Below are 20,852 nucleotides of genomic sequence, written 5' to 3' on the forward strand. Positions count from 1 at the left end.
TGAGAGATATGATCATTTCTGTGTAAACCAGTCCAAGGAAGCTAGTACGGTAAGACTTATTTTCATACATTTCATTACTCTCTAATGTACAGTAGAATAATGAATGTCTCTTCAGTTAATTTGGTTTGTGTGCCAAACACAGTACTTTCAAACACTCGGCTCAACCATTCCTAGTTCCTTACTGTAATTGTTGGAATCCATCCAAAAGTTTCAATGGTCATTATTTTCCTGATCATTTGAAATTCCAACATTAAATTGACAAATTCAAACGAGAAGTGAAAGAACACAAAATACACTGAGTGTACAAAGCATTAGGAACACCTTCCTAACATTGCAATGCGCCTCCTTTTGCCCCCAGAACAGCCTAAATTCTGGCCCATGTTGACTACAGTGCTTCCCACACTTGTGTCAAGTTGGCTGGATGTCGTTTCGGTGGTGGACCATTGTTAATACACAGGGGAAACTATTGAGTGTGAAAAACCTAGCAGCGGTGCAGTTGTTGACATACTCAAACCAGTGCACCTGGCACCTACTACCATACCCTGTTCAAAAGCAATTCAATATTTTGTCTTGCCCATTCACCCTCTGAATGGCACACATACACAATCCATGTCTCAATTATTTCAAGGCTTAAAAATCCGTCTTTAACCTGTCTCCTCCCCTTCATCTACACCAGTGGTTCCCAAACTTTTTATAGTCCCGTAACCCTTCAAACATTCAACCTCCAGCTGCGTACCCCCTCTAGCACCAGGGTCAGCGCACTCTCAAATGTTTTTTGTTGTTGTTGCCATCATTGTAAGCCCGCCACACACACAATATACAATACATTTATTAAACATAAGAAAGAATGAGTGTGAGTTTCTGTCACAACCCGGCTCGTGGGAAGTGACAAAGAGCTCTTATAGGACCAGGGCACAAATAATATGTGGCGTACAGCAGGTCAGCCACCAGGGGGAGACTCGTCGAGGCCTGGTGGCAGACGGAGTCTACATCACGAGGCGATGGCTCCCTGTGCTGGATGTGCCAGGTCTTGACGTGCTCTCCGGCCAGGACTAATTGGGGCTGATTGTGGTTGGTGAGCAATCAAGGGCTGATTGCTCACCAGCTGTACGAGTCCCATAAAGCTGCCAGAAGGGCAGCGCACAAGGGAGAGAGTGGGGGAAGAAAAGTGACTTCGTTATAATTGGAGACGGTGCCCGAGCGAAAAGGAGGGAGTTCAGTTTTTGTGCCGGACAGGATACAACAAGACCCGGAGCCCAGAAGACGGTGTCATGGGGGAGACCTATCCTTTTCTTTTGATTTATTATTTAAATAAACACCCTTGAAACCGAGCCAATCCTACTCTGTCCGTGTCTGATCTGTGTTAACGTCTTGACCAAACCCCCTGGTCTGCCACAAATAATATAATAATCAATCATTTTGCTCTTTATTTAACCATCTTACATATAAAACCTTATTTGTTCATCGAAGATTGTGAATAACTCTCGCTGCCTATATCATTAGCAGAAAATACACAAGAGTTCAGTGGCCTTGCTTTAACAAAGTTAACCATTTTCACTGTAGTGTCCAACATGTCTTTCAAGCTGTCAGGCATTCCCTTGGCAGCAAGAGCCTCTCGGTGGATGCTGCAGTGTACCCAAGTTGCGTCGGGAGCAACTGCTTGCACGGGCGTTACCAGTACTATGTCTCCCTGTCATGGCTTTTTCGCCATCAGCACAGATACCAACATGAGCAGCAGCTAGGTTTGGCTACAAACGGACCGTTAGTGGAATTCCCCCGAGAGAGTAACGGTTAATGTGATTGGATGTTAATTATTTGACTAGGCTACCTCTATTTGACATTGTGTTGTTAATTCGCTATTTTTGGCAGTGAAACAAGGCTACTCAGGTGAGGAAAAAAAACTCACCCAAATGTACAGCTCCGTTTGAAAATATAAATGGACCGTTTGAAAATGTGAGAAAAAAAAAATCGATTAAAATGTGAATCACGTTTTTATTTGGCGTACCTACGACGGCATTGCGCGTACCCCAGTTTGGGAATACCTCATCTACACTGACTGATGTGACATCAATAAGATATCATAGCGTTCACCTAGATTCACCTGGTCAGTCTACATCATGGAAAGATCAGGTGTCCTTAATGTTTTGTACACTCAGTGTCATGCATACAAAAGAAGATGAAAAAAAGACCACACAATGTCTCTTTGTCTCTTGACAATACAATGTGCAGTGTTACTAGACATGTCTGCCTGTGGAATCAAAGACCAACTGTTTTAGGATGTCAATCATTCTAAGGCATCTTAAACCATTAACCACTTTCATAAGAAAAGGTAACAATGAACAAGAGTTTTCATACAGGCTGTGTCGTCATGCCTAGTTAAATAAAGGTTAGATAAAGAATACAAAAATTAAATACCATCTTAGAAAAAAGGGGTCCAAAAGGATTCTTCAGCTGTCCCCATAGGAGAACCCTTTTGGGTTCCAGGTAGAACCCTCTGTGAAAATGACTATTCTACATGGAACCCAAAAGGGTTCTACCTGGAACCAAACATGCCATTTTTTTCCCTAAGAATGTATGCTAGATGATATACATTTTCATGTGAATATTTATTGGAATAAGGGATGTGAAAGGAGTAGAGGCTGGGGTCTATTAATGAAGTAAAAATCATTTCATCTCTAAGTGTTATTCCAAGTTTTGTAGGAAATAATTGTGCACGAAATAAATACACATGACACATTATTTATTGACAAGAAAATGACAAATGGTTTATTGAAAAATGACACATTATATATTGACAATAGAGGAGGGATGTTGAAGTCATGAACTACAAAGGGCACTCAGCCTGATGTGACAGAAGCAACAGTCCACCGAAACTCTACCGCCCACATCAACGTCAGTACAACATTTCACTTCCTGGATTTCACAGGTATGACACACCCATAGAGATAGATAGAGTAGTCATCATGGACATTACCACTGAGGGATTCCACCATGCTTACGCCATTTTAAAGTAGTCAAAGTAACCTAGTCAACTGGGTGGGGATTCCTATGGGTTGTAGCCTCAATGGCGCTGCTCATGCGTTCACCGACGATACAATAGCACAGATATAGATGAGTCCTCTATCTATCTCTATGGACACACCTGAGAATTTTGTTTAAGTTAAATTGTTGGCATTTCTTGCGAATGAAAACACCCAACATAGCTGAGTGATTTAATCGCGTGAGGCACGCTGTTTACTTGGATTTTAAACAAGGAGCGCAGAAATAAGATTATAGCCTATCTTGTTTGTTTTTAAGCAAAATACATACGTATTGCTATAACCCGTGTTGTCGGTCGACTTTTGAACTAATTTCATGTCGCACGTTCTGTGTTGGGGAAATTCGTGGAATATCGGTTTGTTTGAAATTAAATAAGACATTTTGGAGACGGAATGGGCGTTGAACCTTTGTCCAAATATTGTTTATAGGAGTAATTCACACGGAAACGGAGAGGAAACATAAAACAACACTTGACTGTATTTACCTTCGTTGTGTCGTAGGCTATTGTTCGGTAGGCTACGTCTTTCAAGTAACGGCAATAATGACGGCTCTGTGTATTTGGTCAATATTAGGATCCGCGCTGTTGCTCCTGTCAATAGTCTGCCAAGACAACGCACAGGTTACAAATGGAGAAGACTGCGCCGGGAATTTCAATGTGGGCAATGAAAACTTTGTGCTAGACACTGAAGACTCTGTCAAAGTAGGAGCCAGTTTCATCTCGTCCCCAACTGTAACCGAAGCTTTAGACTGTGTTGACCATTGTTGCCAAGACCCTAATTGCAACTTGGCTCTGATTGAGAATGGTGCAGAGAAAGGCTCGGTTAAAACATGTTTTCTGTTTAACTGCCTGTACAAGAGAGAGTATGTCTGCAGGTTTGTGAACAAAGTGGGATTCACAAATTACATTTTGGACTCAGTCTATGAAGATTACCTGGGAGGACCTGAAAGCACCCGTGGTAAGATCAAGACTCGACTCACTCCAGTTACAGGTAGTCATTGATTTATAGTCTTGTAGGCCTACGGACCAGTTTCCCAGATACACATTAATAAGCATAGTCCTGGACCAAGCATGTTTAATGTCGATTTAAATCGGCAATCAGGAGTTTAAACAATAGAGTATAGTCCCCGCCTCTGTTCCACTAACAAGCAGGAGAAATGGAGCCACTCTCAAATTCATAGACAGAGCTATGGATGCAAGGTGACCAGCCATGATATCAACGTTTATAGTTTGTATCATGTTTTGAGGCTATACAGGGTTGGTTTGCATTTACTTTGTATACAAACATTATAGTAAAACATGCTTATATTTTGGGTTCTGATGGGTTACAACAGTTGACCTAAGCTCATGAGGTATTTTTAAGTTGTGTTCTTCAAGAGTCAATTCATATTATTAATTTATGTCCAAAAATAGATATATCTATTGCAGATTGCCCATTTTTAAAGATATTTTTCGTCCAGTACTATAGGCTAAATCTAGAAACCAGCCCATCAAAGCCCATTCTTACTGATAATTACTAATACTAACCCCAATGTTATCCACCCCATCTCCTGCTTGTGTCCTACTGTGATTTCTTTAGTGTGTGTTTGGTGCTGGGACAGGAAAAAATTAAGAATCTCAGTGCAAATAGACTTATTATTATTATTACGATTGTTTTGATGGTAATTATTTTGCTGATTGGTATGGCTGCTCTCAGATGATGAGGATAAGTTCCCCACTGCCAAAGCGGGCCGGGACATTGTGGTCCAACCCAACGACACGGTGACATTGAATGGCATTGAGAGCTGGGATGACAAAGTGATAACTAGCTACAAGTGGGGCCTTGTGAAGGGGGACAACACGGTGGAAATTACGGTGAGGGCATCAACCGCCATCACCCTCATAATAATGTTACACTTTATTGTCCCAGAGGGGAAATAGTCTTGGGAACGTAGTATTGCTGGATAAAAAAAACGAGTACTATACATTACATGCTCAACACATACTCATCATCATCATACCCTCCTTTTCTTCATTAGCCTATGTGTTATTCAGAACAGTGCTTCAGGTTTTAATGGTGTGGTCTTGCTGCATGGTAAAAATACAGAATTAATGTGCACATTTGCCTTCAAAGTCTTTTGAGTTTAATAATCTGAATAAACACACTGATCAAGCATTGGTCCAGCTTAAATGCTTGTTTTCATATATATATATATATATATATATATATAGATGGATGGATGGATGGATAGATAGAAATGTAAAAGTCAGGTGCGGGCACAGTTGTATTTTTCTCTTATCCTTTTTCTTCCAGAAAACGGACCTGAAGGATCAGGTGATGCTGAGCAACCTGAAACCTGGGATGTACATCTTCCAGCTAAAGGTCACCGACTCCAGCAACCAGTCAGCCATGGATCAGATCTCCGTCCTCGTCCTCACTCCAGAACAGTCTGAGGGTGAGTACTGAATTGTGGTCATGTGTAATGTCCATGTTAAACACTTTGTGTATGTGTTTCAAAGCTGTCGATAACTAGGTTTCCAGCCAACCATTTTTATGTCGGATAAAAAACAGGCCGGATGGAAACAGAATATTTGTCTGTTAACTTTCCAAATGTCGACAAAACAAAACATTAGACAAGGTGCGTCGTTAAAATCTATTTTGTGAGAAATGTCGGAAATACTTCTATGTGCAAATATTGATATAATAACCATCATATGGAAGTAAACTTGTAGTCACACGATATGTTGTGTGGTCCGGTCCTCCCACTACGACTCGGGGAAAGCATGCAGTTTATTAGGCTCCCGAGTGGCGCAGCGGTCTAAGACACTGCATCGCAGTGCAATAGGTGTCACTGCAGTCCGGGGTAGGCCGTCATTGTAAATAAGAGTTTGTTCTTAACTGATTTGCCTAGTTAAATAAAAATAAATAAATTAGGCTACAGATGAAATAAGTTATGAACTTCACAGGGGTGTGAAAGTGCACGGTGATGAGCTTGATGGTCCTTTCTAATAAATATTGAGGTTCTGTTTTTGGTGACATGATGATCGATGCTTGGCTGCCATTTGACAAATTTAAAATAATATTTTGTCCATAATAATCTCATGTAGGCTATACCCACACTACCTGCAATCTGTTGGCTGGAGCGCACCTGCTAATATCAGAGTGGGAACACTCGCTATATAACACAATTTCCTTTTTTGTATGAGAACCATCAGTAGAGTTGAAAATGTGATGGAAACCCATTTAACTTGTATTTTTTAGTAGGTACATGGGAATTTAACTTCAAAAGTAATTTTTATGTGCGCTATGTCATCATGCACAGCCTTTTATATGCCACAAGTCAATTGGATGGAAACTCATCTCTGGTAGGGAAAATGCACGTTTTTATTTTAGAATATTCACATGAAAATCTTTTGCCAATTTAGATGGAATCCTAGCTGTAGACCCCAAAATGTAATGGTTTTAGCTAGTTTAAATGTAAGCGGTCCCCCAAGGAGGATGGACTATAGCTTGCCTGTCACTGACACACTATAGCTCAGTTGGTATGTAGCATGGTGCTTGCAACGCCAGGATAGTGGGTTTGATTCCTGGGACCACCTGTAAAATCTATGCACGCATGACGGTAAGTAGCTTTGGATAAAAGGTGTCTGCTAAATTGCATATTATATATTCCACAAGAATGACCATATAGCTTGCCAGTCTGTACAAAAAAGGTTGAGAAACACTATTCCAGCACACGTGGATTGATGCACCAATGATATCTTTACTGAACAAAAATATAAACTCATGTAAAGTGTTTCATAAGCTGAAATAAAATATCCCAGAAAGTTTCCAAATTTTCCAAAAGCTTATTTATCTAAAAGGAATTAAACAAATGTCTTTATATTCCTGTTAGAGAGCATTTCTCCTTTGCCAAGATAATCCATCCACCTGACAGGTGTGGCATATCAAGAAGCTGATTAAACAGCATGATCATTACACAGGTGCACCTTGTACTGGGGACAAAAGGACGCTCTAAAATATGCAGATTTGTCACACAACACAATGCCACAGATGTCTCAAGTTTTGAGGGAGCATGCAATTGGCATGCTGACTGCACGAATGTCCACCAGAGTTGTTGCCAGTTAATTTAATGTTAATTTCTCAACCATAAGCTGCCTCCAACGTTGTTTTAGAGAATTTGGCAGTACGTCCAACTGGCCTTAGACGCAGACCACGTGTAACCACGCCAAACCATCACCTCCCCATCTGGCTTCTTCACCTGTGGGGTTGTCTGAAACCAGACACCTGGACAGCTGATGAAACTGAGGAGTATTTCTGTCTGTAATAGTCATTTTTGGGGGTTAAAATCATTCTGATTGGCTGCGTCCCTGCCCAGTCATGTGAAATCCATGGATTAGGGCATAATTCATTTATTTGATTTGTCTGGTTTTCTTATGAACTGTAACTCAGTAAAATTGTTGCATGTTGTGTTAATATTGTTGTTCAGTATAAATTAATGTCATCCTTTGAACTACTCCTAGACAAACCTGGTCTTTGGTTTCCTGTAATCAGGCAGTTTACTAAGTATAGTCCTCTACCCTGCAGGAGGTTAGGATTGGTGCCACACACACACACCATTTTAATGTGGATCATGTGTAAGCAAAAGTTTACATGAAGGCAGGGCCTTTTTTTGTTTCTGGTTAACATGGGCTTGGGTTTTAGTTAAAGACATTTTTTAAAATTTTATTCACGCTTGAGCCAAACAACTTCGATACAGTACTTTAATTGCAATCAACATCATTAGGTGCTCTCAATGGTTTGTGAATAAAAGAGATTATTTTTGACCATTTTTAAGTGAAGCTCGTAGCTTTAAAAACATGTGTACTTGACACCCAACACAAGGAGATAACCGTGTGACCACTCCCCTGCTGAGCTAGGATGAGAACAGGTCTGGCGTGATTCACAGTTGAGTCATATCAGACAGTTTCCCAGGTGAGACCACAGACAGACAGACAGAATGGCATTCACACAGACAGGTACACGCACAGACAGACAGAGACAAAGGTTGACTAGGGTGCCCTTACACAACCCTCTACTTTACTACCAATAGGATAGGAGTGGAAAAGTTTATTGGCCCAGCCCACCTTGAATGTTCCACAGAATGTTGTATTGCTAATTCCAATGAAAAAGTTATGTCACAGACCGGGAGAGAGATTTCTGGGAGTTTTGGAACATGAAATGGGGAAATTGTTTACAAATAGGTAATGTTTGTATCTTGGTAGAAAAAAAGCTGGAAACTTTACTGAGTACAGCAAAGGAAAAGCGGGAAGCCCCCAAAACAGAGTGCCAACAGACAGTAGACCAGTGCCAATAGATAGCAGAACTACACAGTAGATGCCACTGCAGGAAGAGCCAAGATGGCCATGCATGGGTTCCAGTGAAATAAATGTTACAAATACAAAACCGTTGCGCAGAGTCATAGCAACTACTACAACCTATCTGGCCCTTTTTGAATAACATTTCCCTGTAGTGGAAAGACTTTCTCCAGAGCTTGGGACTACGTTTCTATCTGCAAAATTATGATTCTGAAATAATTATCTTTCAAGTTCTGAACCCTCATTGGTTTTATTAGTGTCAGCAATTTTGGTCTTGTATTCTTTTGAACTTAACGTGAACTGTGGTATTTAGAGTACTATTATAGTTAGAGAACATTGAACGAACAAGACTGTCAATAGAACCTTGTAGTCCTAAGCTTTCGAGCTCATAAATGTAAGGAATTCTATTGAATATAGTAACCCACTATATATACATACACACACACTGCAATATCCCAAGTGTATCGCTTTGTCCTCAGATCTATGGCCCCTATCACCTTATCTGTGTACTCCTGCTGTATCAGCTAAAAGTCATTTGTATGTGTGCTATCACTTAGCGGTTTATCTGAGGTAAACAGTAACTGTCCGCAGGCTTACTGGGTAGGAAGCTCCTCTTTATCTCTCACTGCTGAATCACTGACTTGATGAGGGTCCATAGCCTCTTTCAAATGTTGACAAACTGTTCTTCCACACATTGTCATCTGGGTTGAGTCAGTAAGGGCACACACAGAAATGTTTTGCAAAGTCTTATGAAAATGTAAGGCTTCTTATTGGACAAGTCCAGGTAGTCCCTCCCTCTTTCAGTCCTTTTTTTCTTCCGTATGATGCCGAATGAATGCAACCTATGGCCCAACCTATGGGTTGGGCCAACACTTGGTTGGTTGCTATTATGAGGTTGGATAGAATAGATAAATTAATTGTTGCGTTCACATCACTCCATCATAGCTGTGCTGAGTGACCGGTCCAATATGGTAACAAGTGGAAATGCCGGATTAATTCATGTTCAGTGTTAGCCCCTATTCAAGTCAGTTTTGTTGAAAGCCTTTGGAAATCGGAACAGTTCCCTTCCACCTATAAATCTGAAATGATTAAATGGGTATAAGATATATATGAAAATTCCACCAAGCCCATCAAAAGGAAGGGTAAAGCAATGACTATCTTTTTAAACCTATCCGATTCCTTCGTATTTCCCCAGAGTGCCTAGGAATATGGGCTAGGCCACTAGGGCCTGATTTGGAATTTGTAAAGCTATTATGCCTGGCTTCTGTCACGTGCTAGTCACAGGCCTGGGCATTTCCAGTCCTCAGGGGCCTGATTGGTGTTACACTTTCCCCCATCCCTAGCAAACACACCTGATTTAAACTAATTGTATTTTTAACTGAAGATCATGATTAGTTGATTATTGGAGTCTGGTGTGTTAGCTGGGGAAAAAGTGTGACACCAATCAGGCCCCCGAGGACTGGAATTGCCCAGGCCTGCGGCAGGTAGCCTGGTGGTTAGAGCTTTGGGCCAGTAACCGAAAGGTTGTTAGATTGAATCCCCGAGCTGACAAGGTAAACATCTGTCGTTCTACCCTTGAACAAGGCAGTTAACTTACTGTTCCTAGGCCGTCATTGTAAATAAGAATTTGTTCTTAACTGACTTGCCTAGCTAAATACATTAAAAAATATATATATTCAATACATTCACATTACAGCAATGCTATGTAAAGCATAGATCATTTACCTATGTATCTCATGTAAAGTTGTAAAAAAATAAAGTTTCCCAGGCCTGTAGCTAGTGCCTTGTTGGTTGTCACACTCCCCTTGAGTCCTTTGTTGTCTAATACATCCCTCCCACTCATGAGGGCCAGACAATGGTGTATGTCTTTATTGAGTGGCAGGGGCACACTTGGAGGGGCATACCTGGAGGGGGCACAGCTGGCGCACCTGGTCTGAAATGATTGAAACCCTTGATTAAAGATGCAATAATGACCTGTATAAAATAAATTATTTAAATACTGGGCTATATTATATGGTCAGAACTTTTTTGGGGGAAATTCTATTTTATATTTGAAGATTGTTTAACAAGTAATATTTTTTCTCAAAGGTAGGGGTCAAAATGATTGACACCCCTAAAGATTCTTATAAATAGAGTAGTCAAGTCTTTAGTATTTGGTCCCATATTCCTAGCACTTAATGATTGTGATTCTACAAACTTATTGGATGCATTTGCTGTTTGTTTTGGTTGTGTTTCAGATTATTTTGTGCCCAATAGAAATGGGGAAATAATGTATTGTTTAATTTTAGAGACACTTTTATTGTAAATAAGACATCTACATTAATGTGGATGCTACCATGATTACGGATAATCCTGAATGAATCATGAATAATGAGTGAGAGTTACAGGGTCCAAGATCATACCCCCAAGACATGCTAACCTTCCCTGTTATTGGTAATGGTGAGATTGTTAGCCTGTGTTGGGGCTATGATCTTTGACCCTCTTTCTGTTATCAAGGATCTCAAACATTTTGGACCCCCACTGTATGTTCTATACATTTCTATCTCAACGTTCTCTAACGATGACTCTCCTGAACACACCCTTGTTGACATTCCACCATGAGCCTAAACGGTGTGCATGGGTACATGTAAGGATATGGTCACAGACCTCCTCTAATGGTGGCATTGGTGTCCTGTTGGTTGCAATAAGCATTTTATGGTTGTAGATTTAAAGAGAAGGACCAACACTGTGTACTGTAGAGCTACAGTATAATGTTAAACTGTTTAGCTGCTCAGGTTGCTGGACTTTGGATAAAAACTACTTTGTTGACATGTGTGTTAAAGGAATAGTACACTCAAAATAAACATTGGCGTGAATTTCTACTTACCTTGGCTGTTGTCGACTGACGGAGGGCCTAGACAGTTTTGCATTATGGTAAAACTGAGGGATCCATTATCACGAATAGCTTATATAAATTGCAGGTGCAATACATTCACATTACAGCCATGCTATGTAAAGCATAGATAATTTACCTATGTATCTCATGTAAAGTTACATTTTTTTTTTTTTTTTTTATCAAACCAATATTAACCCTCCATAATCATCTCTGACTTGTCTGTCTGCTTGCCCAGGTCACTGTCTGGTCCCCAAAAAGGTGGGTCACTGTCGAGGAGCCTTCCCTAGGTGGCACTACAACGGTGCGTCAGAGAAGTGCGAGGAGTTCATCTTCGGGGGCTGCAAGGGGAACCGCAACAACTACCTCTCCCTGCAGGAGTGCTCCGACGCCTGCCATGGCGTGTCAGGTACAATGAGATGGAGCGGACTGTCTGTAGCCGACTGTCTGTAGCCGACTGTCTGTAGCCGACTGTCTGCAGCCGACTGACTGCATGCCTGCCAGCTGTCTTTTCATATTCTCTCTTGCAAGTTGAATCTATTGTCTCTCGTTTTCATCCTACAGCTGTGTCAGGAAGAAGTATTGGCGTGCCTACTGAAGGTGAGTAATGCTAACAAATGTATGGGTGCATAAACACTTCACAATATAAACACTATACACAACGTAAACACTATTCCCCATATAAAAAGGTGAATGAACTGTTTACTTGCATGCGTACATACTATCCACCACATCTCCGTTAAGTAAGTGTGTGTGTGTGGTTTAGGGGAGGTTTGTGGCTCCCCCTGTAACTCCGGTCAGTTTACTTGTGACAACGGCTGCTGTCTGGATGAAGTCCAGGAGTGTGACACGGTGGCTCAGTGCAGCGACGGCTCTGACGAGGCATCCTGCGACAAACGTGAGTCCACACGCAAACATACACACAGCAGTTTTTACTTAAATGGCTACACGGACTGAGTTTACCTTTTTGTAGTTTAATTATTTTATTGCACTGTCTATGCACACTCACAGGACTCTACACACTCATGCACACTGACCTCTCTCTCACACACAACATGCACACACATTTATACTGACTCTATACACACACACAGACACACACACAGACACAATCATATACGGTGCTGTTTATCATATCCTGATGCCAATATCTATACATATCTACCTATATCACTCCAGTATCCCTGCACATTGTAAATATGGTATTGGAGCTGACTTACCCTGTATACTCTATAGCTTCTTACTTACTTGTTGTGTGTTTTTGTTCTACCTTATGTTATTAGTAGTGCTACATTAATATTGATTACTGCAGTGTTGTTGGGTTTAGAGTTTGCAAGAAAGCCATTTCTCTGTACTTGTGCACGTGACATTAACTTGAATCTTATCAACCGCAATGAAAACAAGGAAGTCTCAAGTCACTTTACCTCACACATGATCAAAAACATCTTAGTTTTAGACCATCCACAAAGAGTGACTCTTAAAAGATTGCTGAGGTACTCTTCATGAATACAACAAACTGCTAAACGTTCCCATGCTGTGTTTGTACAGCAACTTAACATGATGCTTGTTTTGGCAGTGAACCAGACCTTCACTCGTCTGCTGAACATTGATGTGGACAAAAGTAGGGGTGAGTTGATTTTGATTTTCACACCCAAGCTTACTATAGCCCCTTATAAACCCTTACCAAAGCAATACCATTTATCCTACTACAGCCCTAGCACCCATACCTCGACCCTATTTACCAGTCACAACTCTAGTGTGCTTACTATCGTCCCAGCCCTAGATGCCCTGCCCAATCCTAGTTCCCCTACTACAGTCACAACCCAAGTATCCAGTCCACACAGTCCTGTAGTGGACAATACCTTTATCACATCTGTCTCGTCTGTCTGTCTCTCTCTCTCTCAGCACGCTGCACCGAGACCCCCAGGACGGGGCCGTGCCGTGCCAGCCACTCCCACTGGTACTATGACCCGCTCAACAGGAAGTGCCATCGCTTCACATACGGGGGCTGTGACGGCAACGACAACAACTTTGACGTGGAGGAGAGCTGCAAAGAGACCTGCAAGGGCGTGACAGGTACAGAACTCTAGGCCTGTATTCAGTCTCCGAGTAGGAGTGCTGGACTAGGATCAGTTTAGCCTTTTAGATCATAATAATTAAGATTAGGAGGACCTGATCCTGGGTGGCAGGTAGCCTAGGGGTTAGCGCGTTGGTCTCGTAACCAAAAGGTTGCAAGATCGAATCCCCGAGCTGACAAGATAAAAAATCTGTCGTTCTGCCCCTGAATAAGGCAGTTAACCCACTGTTCCTAGGCAGTCATTGAAAATAATAATTTGTTCTTAACTGACTTGCCTAGTTAAATAAAATCAGCACTCCTACTTTGAGACACTCTTTGAACAACTGAGCTACAGTTTAGGGCTGCGTTCAGCAAAATGTTATGGAATGTTCAGATGTTAAAATACAAAAATATATTATTTTCAACTGATCGACATGTAGAGGAAGGAATCATGTCAGTTCTATCTATGGTAGTTCTATCTCCAACAGTTAGTACTTTGCAGCTGTATTGTTCAACGTAGTGCTATTTTGATCTACTGTATTTATTTCAGGTCTGTCTCCTTTAAGTCTCTGTGTGGTCAAGCAAACGTTTTCAAAGGCTTTGAGGTCAAGCAACATGGACCATTTATTCTTAATGGCTGGGTGTCTTTTTCTCTATAGAACATGACGTGTTTGCAAGGGGAGTGTTTGAACGCTACGAGGAAGAGGAAAGTGAGTCCGGTAAGAACCTGTCTGTCTATACCTCCCTCCTCCGGGAGTTAGAACCCGTCTGTCTATACCTCCCTCCTCCGGGAGTTAGAACCCGTCTGTCTAATAGACCACCTCCTCATCGCTGAGTTAGAAACCGTCTGTCATATCCTCCTCCTCCGGGATTAGAAATCCGTTCGTCAACAAATATATAGGCCTCCTCCTGGATTAGAACCGTCTGTCATATCTCCCTCACTCTGGGTTTACAACCGTCTGTCTATACTTCCCTCCTCCGGGAGTTAGAACCGTCTGTCTATACCTCCTCCTCCGGGTTAGAACCGTCTGTATACCTCCCTCCTCCGGGAGTTAGACCCGTCTGTCTATACTCCCTCCTCCGGGAGTTAGAACCCTCGTCTTCTCTATCCATTCATCCTCCTCCCGGGAGTTAGAACCCGTCGTCTATCTCCCTCCTCGCGAGTTAGAACCCGTCTGTCTATACTTCTTCGCCACTGCCGTGGAGTTTAACCTCTCTTCTGCCCAACCCGTTCTGTGCTATATCCCTCTAACACTCCGGGAGTTACAACCGTGTCTATCTGCCGCCTCCCGGTTCTCTTCCTCCTCGTGAGTTTAAACTCTCCACCAACGTTTAGAACCGTTCTGTCCTATTACCTCCCTCCTCCGGGAGTTAGAACCCGTCTGTCTATACCTCCCTCCTCCGGGAGTTAGAACCCGTCTGTCTATACACAGTGCTTGACTTGGGTGGGAGGTCACTGGAGCTGAGTACCAGCACCTCAAATGTTCTACTGATTGAGCTCCGGTTCCTCTTATAGAATATTGGCTCAAAGGTATTGTGGAGCTTCTACACCTAAACATAAACAGTACTGGAACCTTTTTCAGTCCATGTCGAGCACTGTATATCTCCGCCACTGTCATCTCTTGTTAGTGGAAAAACATGCTAAAAGTTTTTCAGTTGGTCTGCCTTGTTGTGCTTTCTCAGCATTCTCTAGTGTACATAGCCAGATTGTATTCCATATACAGTGGGGACATTTGGGCTACATCACTTTTCAAGAGGAAAGCCCAGAATCTTCCCCTGATCTGTTTAGTTGTCGAAACCAGTGGTTCTCACATGATTCTTCTCGCCTAGCACCAATATATCTCATTCAATTATTGGCTTGAAAAGTTGAATCGGGTGTGTTATTGCAGGTCTGGAACAAAAATCCTGTGAGAACCACTGGTTTAGACGACTAAACGCTGGTCTAAACCATCATTTAGTCTGATTGCTTCTGTTCCTCCAGGGTCCATCGCTATAGCTATAGTGTTAGCGGTAGCCATCATGGCGGTGCTGGCTGCCCTGGGTTACTGCTTCCTGAAGCATAGGAAGGACCGTTCGCAGCACCAGCCCGTGGCCACCAACGTCCCCCATGTTGCTTTCGAAGAACGAGACACCCTGGTTTACAACACCACCACCAAGCCTGTCTGAACCAATTAGCACCTGCCTGGCTTTCAGGACCTTGTTTTATTGTGTTCATGCGTATACACTGACCTAACCAGAGCAGGACCAGACCAATAAATACACACACTGACCTAACCAGAGTAGGACCAGACCAATAAATACACAAATCTCCCACACAGGTCTAAAAACTCGAGAGGCAGTCAGTAAGTGAGGAATTTAAGCAACATTTCATTTGAATAGAGCTTTGGCTCTTGCTTGGGCTCCTCCTTGGACAACCGGTTTTTGCTTTCACAGAATTTTGCATTAAGGAGTTGATACATTAGCATGCTCTGTCACAACCATTCTGCGGAGCTTGAGTGAACGAAAAGTATGAGACATGGGCACAAATCCAAATACTATAACTGTGTGGGCTTTTATAATTGTGTTTTGTATGGAACACATTCTCAGGGGGGGAAGAATTCTGTACTAGGTTTTTCTTAAGATTTATTTTTTTCTGTAACTTTTAAAATTTTATTTATAAAATGTGATTGGTGCTGGGGTTGAGGTTTGCATTAGGCGTTTGTTTTGTCATGAAAATTCATAAGGAATACCAGATTTAAATGTAGGTACCAATAAGTGATCTATGTACATTTTTACTTACTGAAATGATTCTGTTACTATTATTTTTATGCACCAGCGTGTCTGTGTATTCAATTGTTATCATACTGTAATCGTTTCTTACTTTAAGTAACAACCATGACCTAGATCGTAAGGTAGGTGTCTGTTTTTTAATGTTCTATGTTTTGGTTTTTAATGTTCTATGTTTTGGTTTTTAATGTTCTATGTTTTGTGTTTTCTTTAACTGTAATAAAATCGTAATTCCATAATAGAACGTTGTGGTGTTAATATATAATATATACAGGGCATTACATGTTTCAGTTTAGTCACTAGATGGCGATATTTCACCAATATATGCACAATATGCCTTGTGCATCATTGGTCATCTACAAATCAATAGACCCAAACCACTATCCATTAGTATGTCAAATTCTTTGAGTTTGATTTGGAAATTAGGAATTGCATGCCTGTGGAATATGAGTAGCCTACGTAGCTACATTGCTTGGTCCAGTCACATGCTGTCTTATAATTACGGTATGTAGAGCATGGTTGGTCAATATCCTCCGAGGATATATCCTGAAAGTAATCTCTCCTTAGAGACATATTTAGTTCTGGGTGCTGATTATTAGAGTGAAAGCAATTCAAAATTGTCAAAATAGAATTTAAATTGACTTGTATGTAACACAATCACCTACTTGTTCTGAATATGCAAACACAGTTTGGCATCCTCCCCAAATTTCATAATCAAATGCATAACAAGCCCAAATTATATTTTGCCTTCATGATTGCTTTTGGCTTAAGCTTGCGTATGCTTTCTCCTTCCAAGTGAATACTTTCCCCAAGCAATTTGAAGATTCCTGACAGGTCCTGACTTGCGTGGACCTGCCCTTAGTTTGTTTACCTCCAGAATAGGGTCACCTGTAGATGTTAGACTTCCTGCTTGGTAATGCAATCTGAGCTTGTTCAGTCTTGGTGTGTTTCTTGACTGATTCCCTGTTGGGTTATTGTTTGTCCCACTTCAGACACTGTAGCCTATTTAGCCCTTTTCACTTCCTCCAAATCCCCAGAATGAATATAAGAACTCAAGAAATCTGTAATTTACAAAACATTGCCGAGGATGTTTTAGTTGCGCAATTTTATATTAACTAAGGTGTTTGGTGCAGTATTTTTCAAGTAAAAAAATGTGCGACATGTCTTTGGTTATCAAAGTCAGACTGCTGGGCAGGTCTGTGTACCTGTCTATCCTATTGAATAGAGAGCAATCACCACAGCTGTTCACCCTATGTTAGTGGGCAAATGTACATATTCAAATTAAAACCCAGCCTTCATTTACCGTGGTGAAGCATGGATGTTCCAAACTCCGTTTAGACGAGAGTGACTTTATGACCAACAATATCCTATTAACAATTTCTAGTACATTTTGACACTAGAATGACTCTCACATTGATGCCACATAGGCCATTTTCGAAGGCTCTTGCTGCTTTTTAAAGGCACTCACTCTAAGGTTAGAGTAAGGGGCAAAGGTAATCTGATTGTACTGTAGATCAATGATATGTTTTAACCGTAGATGACGAACAGGGACGCTGTTTTGAATCTGCACAGCTATTTTGCAACTCAATTAAAAAATTAAGATTCTGGAAGCTATAGAAATGTATTTATTAATTTCTAAATTATTTTTTGACAAATATTTTCTATTTAAAAAAATGTTGTACTGTCCCCATTAAAATAAAGAAATACTTACAGTACCAGTCGAAAGTTGACACACCTACTCATTCAAGGGTTTTTCTTTATTTTTACTATTTTCTACATTGTAGAATAATAGTGAAGACATCAAAACTATGAAATAACACATGGACTCATGTAGTAACTAAAAATGTTAAATCAAACTATATTTTAGATTTATTCAAAGTAGCCACCCTTTGCCTTGATGATAGCTTTGCACACTTGGCATTCTCTCAACCAGCTTCACCTGGAATGCTTTTCCAACAGTCTTGAAGTAGTTCCCACATATGCTGAGCACTTGTTGGCTGCTTTTCCTTCACTCTGCGGTCCAAATCACCCCAAACCTTCTCAATTGGGCTGAGTTCGGGTGATTGTGAAGACCAGGTCATCTGATGTAGCACTCCATCACTCTCCTTGGTCAAATAGCCCTTACATAGCCTGGAGGTGCGTAGGGTCATTGTCCTGTTGAAAAACAAATAATAATCCCACTAAACGCAAACCAGATGGGATGGCGTATCGCTGCAGAATGCTGTGGTAGCCATGCTGGTTAAGTGTGCCTTGAATTCTAAATAAATCACAGACAGTGTCACCAGCAAAGCACCCCCACACCATCACACTCCTCTATGCTTGACGGTGGGAACCACACATGCAGAAATCCTCCCTTTACCTACTCTGCGTCTCACAAAGACATGGCGGTTGGAACTAAAAATCTCAAATTTGGACTCATCAGACCAAAGGACAGATTTCCACCAGCCTAATATCCACTGCTCATGTTTTTGGCCCAAGCAAGTCTCTTCTTATTATTGGTGTCTTTTAGTAGTGGTGTCTTTGCAGCAATTTGACCATGAAGGCCTGATTCACGCAGTCTCCTCTGAACAGTTGATGTTGAGATGTGTCTGTTACTTGAACTCTGAGAAGCATTTATTTGGGCTGCAATTTCTGAGGCTGGTAACTCTAATAAACTTTTCCTCTTCAGCAGAGGTAACTCTGGGTCTTCCTTTCCTGTGGCGGTCCTCATGAGAGCCAGTTTCATCATAGCGCTTGATGGTTTTTGTGACTGAACTTGAAGAAACGTTCAAAGTTCTTGAAATTTGACTGACCTTCATGTCTTAAAGTAATGATGGACTGTTGTTTTTCTTTGCTTATTTAAGCTGTTCTTGCCATAATATGGACTTGGTCTTTTACTAAATAGGGATATCTCCTGTATACCACCCCTACGTTGTCACAACACAACTGATTGGAATAAACGCATTAAGGAAAGAAATTCCACAAATGAACTTTTAACAAGGCACACCTGTTAATCGAAATGCATTTCAGGTGACTAACTCATGAAGCTGGTTGAGAGAATGGCAAGAGTGTGCTAAGCTGTCATCGGGGGAAAAGGGTGGCTACTTTGAAGAATCTAAAATATGAAATATATTTGGATTTGTTGAACACTTTTTTGGTTACTTCATGATTACAGTGTTATTTCATCATTTTGATATCTTCACTATTATTCTACAATATAGAAAATATACAAAAAATTTAGAAAAACCCTTGAATTAGTGGATGTGTCAAAACTTTTTATCTGGTACTGTACATGTGATTTTGTCCTTGAAACATTTTATTGAAATACTGCTCCTTCTAGGGAGTGCCAATATGGCGGCCGGTGTCCATTAAGCCTCTCATTGGCCGGTACATAGCATATGCAATCCAGGGTTTATATACATCATTGCTATAGATCTGTGGTAAGGGGCAGCTTTTAACTTGCTTCCAGTGACATGACGGTACTGTAGGCCTTCTTGCCTGAGAATAATAGCCGCAGTATGCATGATATGCTAAACAGTATATGCTTTATTCAGGAGGGGGAGTGTGTAGTGTCCATATCAATTTCCCATCCACAAGGGTCACATGCAGATAATCTATTGACTCCCCCATTTCCGATATGAAATGATTGTGTGGGTATAAACAATTTAACTAGGTTACGTTTCTGCCATATTGCTTAATCTTTCCAGTCCTTTCATATCTGTGATGTGAAGTAAACACAGACTTTGGGATAGGACAACACTTTATAGAATGTTCTTTTTTCATGTCCCCCTTTTCCACAAAACACACTCTTATGATGTGTTCAAAATATTGTGTTATGTGATGTTCTGTCAGGGGTCAACGCAAGGTCATGTTTACAAATTTGATGCATCACAATTCTCCCACAGCAGCTGGGAGAACAGAAACTGTTTGAGGGGATTGAGAGATACCATAGATAGTTCAGATAATATCTTTTACCTTCCTGCAAAAGACAGACTAGGGCCGCAGTTGAAAAACGACTAGATGGGACAACTAAACAAGCGGTGGGTGTGGATTAATGGAAACTGGCTCAACACCATTCTCACACCAGTTCAATACTTTTTAATCCCTCAGGGAGAGGGAATGACTGCAAGATCCATCACTCTCACACACTCAGCCGGCAGGTTGCATTTGTATGTGTAACGGATGTGAAATGGCTAGCTAGTTAGCGGTGGTGCGCGCTAATAGCCTTTCAATCGGTGACGTCACTTGCTCTGAGAGCTTGAAGTAGTGGTTCCCCTTGCTCTGCAAGGGCCGAGGCTTTTGTGGAGCGATGGGTAACAATGCTTCGTGGGTGACTGTTGTTGATGTGTGCAGAGGGTCCCTGGTTCGCACCCGGGTCGGGGCGAGGGGACGGACTAAAGTTAAACTGTTACGTATGCTTTAATGTAGGCTATTTCTCACAGCTATTTGTCTGACATTGCGATGCTGTTACCATAGATTATCTATGGTTTTTATACTGGTGGAGCGGGGATAGATGCCCAATATGGACAGTAGTAGTCCTTGCAGGTGTAACAATTCCAACAGTGTTAAATTTTATTCTCACACATTTGATAGTGATAGATATGTTATAAAATGTCATGTGGCATGACACCATCTTGCTTTTAGAGATTATGTGAGATAAAAAAAAAAAAGATTACTAGAGAAACAAGCAAAAAAATGGGGTCAGACTGTGCATTTATTTAGATATTTTTTGGGTGCATTCACCATCTCGTTGACTGAGTGGAACATGACACGTGTTGTCAAACCTACGTAGCCTACACCTTCAA

At 41.2% G+C, this 20,852-nt stretch overlaps 1 protein-coding gene across 2 annotated transcripts; it reads left to right on the forward strand.

The window, feature by feature from the left end:
• The first annotated feature begins 3,053 nt into the window (after positions 1 to 3,053).
• Positions 3,054 to 15,974, forward strand: spint1b (serine peptidase inhibitor, Kunitz type 1 b). 2 transcript variants are annotated; one of them, XM_023974165.2, is made up of 10 exons: positions 3,054 to 4,028; positions 4,734 to 4,891; positions 5,331 to 5,472; positions 11,485 to 11,655; positions 11,811 to 11,846; positions 12,013 to 12,144; positions 12,823 to 12,873; positions 13,152 to 13,322; positions 13,962 to 14,021; positions 15,284 to 15,974. In XM_023974165.2, the coding sequence occupies exons 1-10, from the start codon at positions 3,581 to 3,583 to the stop codon at positions 15,466 to 15,468; spliced, it is 1,554 nt and encodes a 517-aa protein (XP_023829933.1). In that variant the 5' UTR covers positions 3,054 to 3,580; the 3' UTR covers positions 15,469 to 15,974. The 2 variants fall into 2 exon arrangements, with proteins under 2 accessions (XP_023829933.1, XP_023829934.1); XM_023974166.2 differs by having other exon boundaries at positions 3,054 to 3,995.
• Positions 15,975 to 20,852: the final 4,878 nt, after the last annotated feature.

The sequence above is a fragment of the Salvelinus sp. IW2-2015 genome, linkage group LG28, assembly GCF_002910315.2.
Source record: "Salvelinus sp. IW2-2015 linkage group LG28, ASM291031v2, whole genome shotgun sequence".
Lineage (NCBI taxonomy): Eukaryota > Metazoa > Chordata > Actinopteri > Salmoniformes > Salmonidae > Salvelinus > Salvelinus sp. IW2-2015.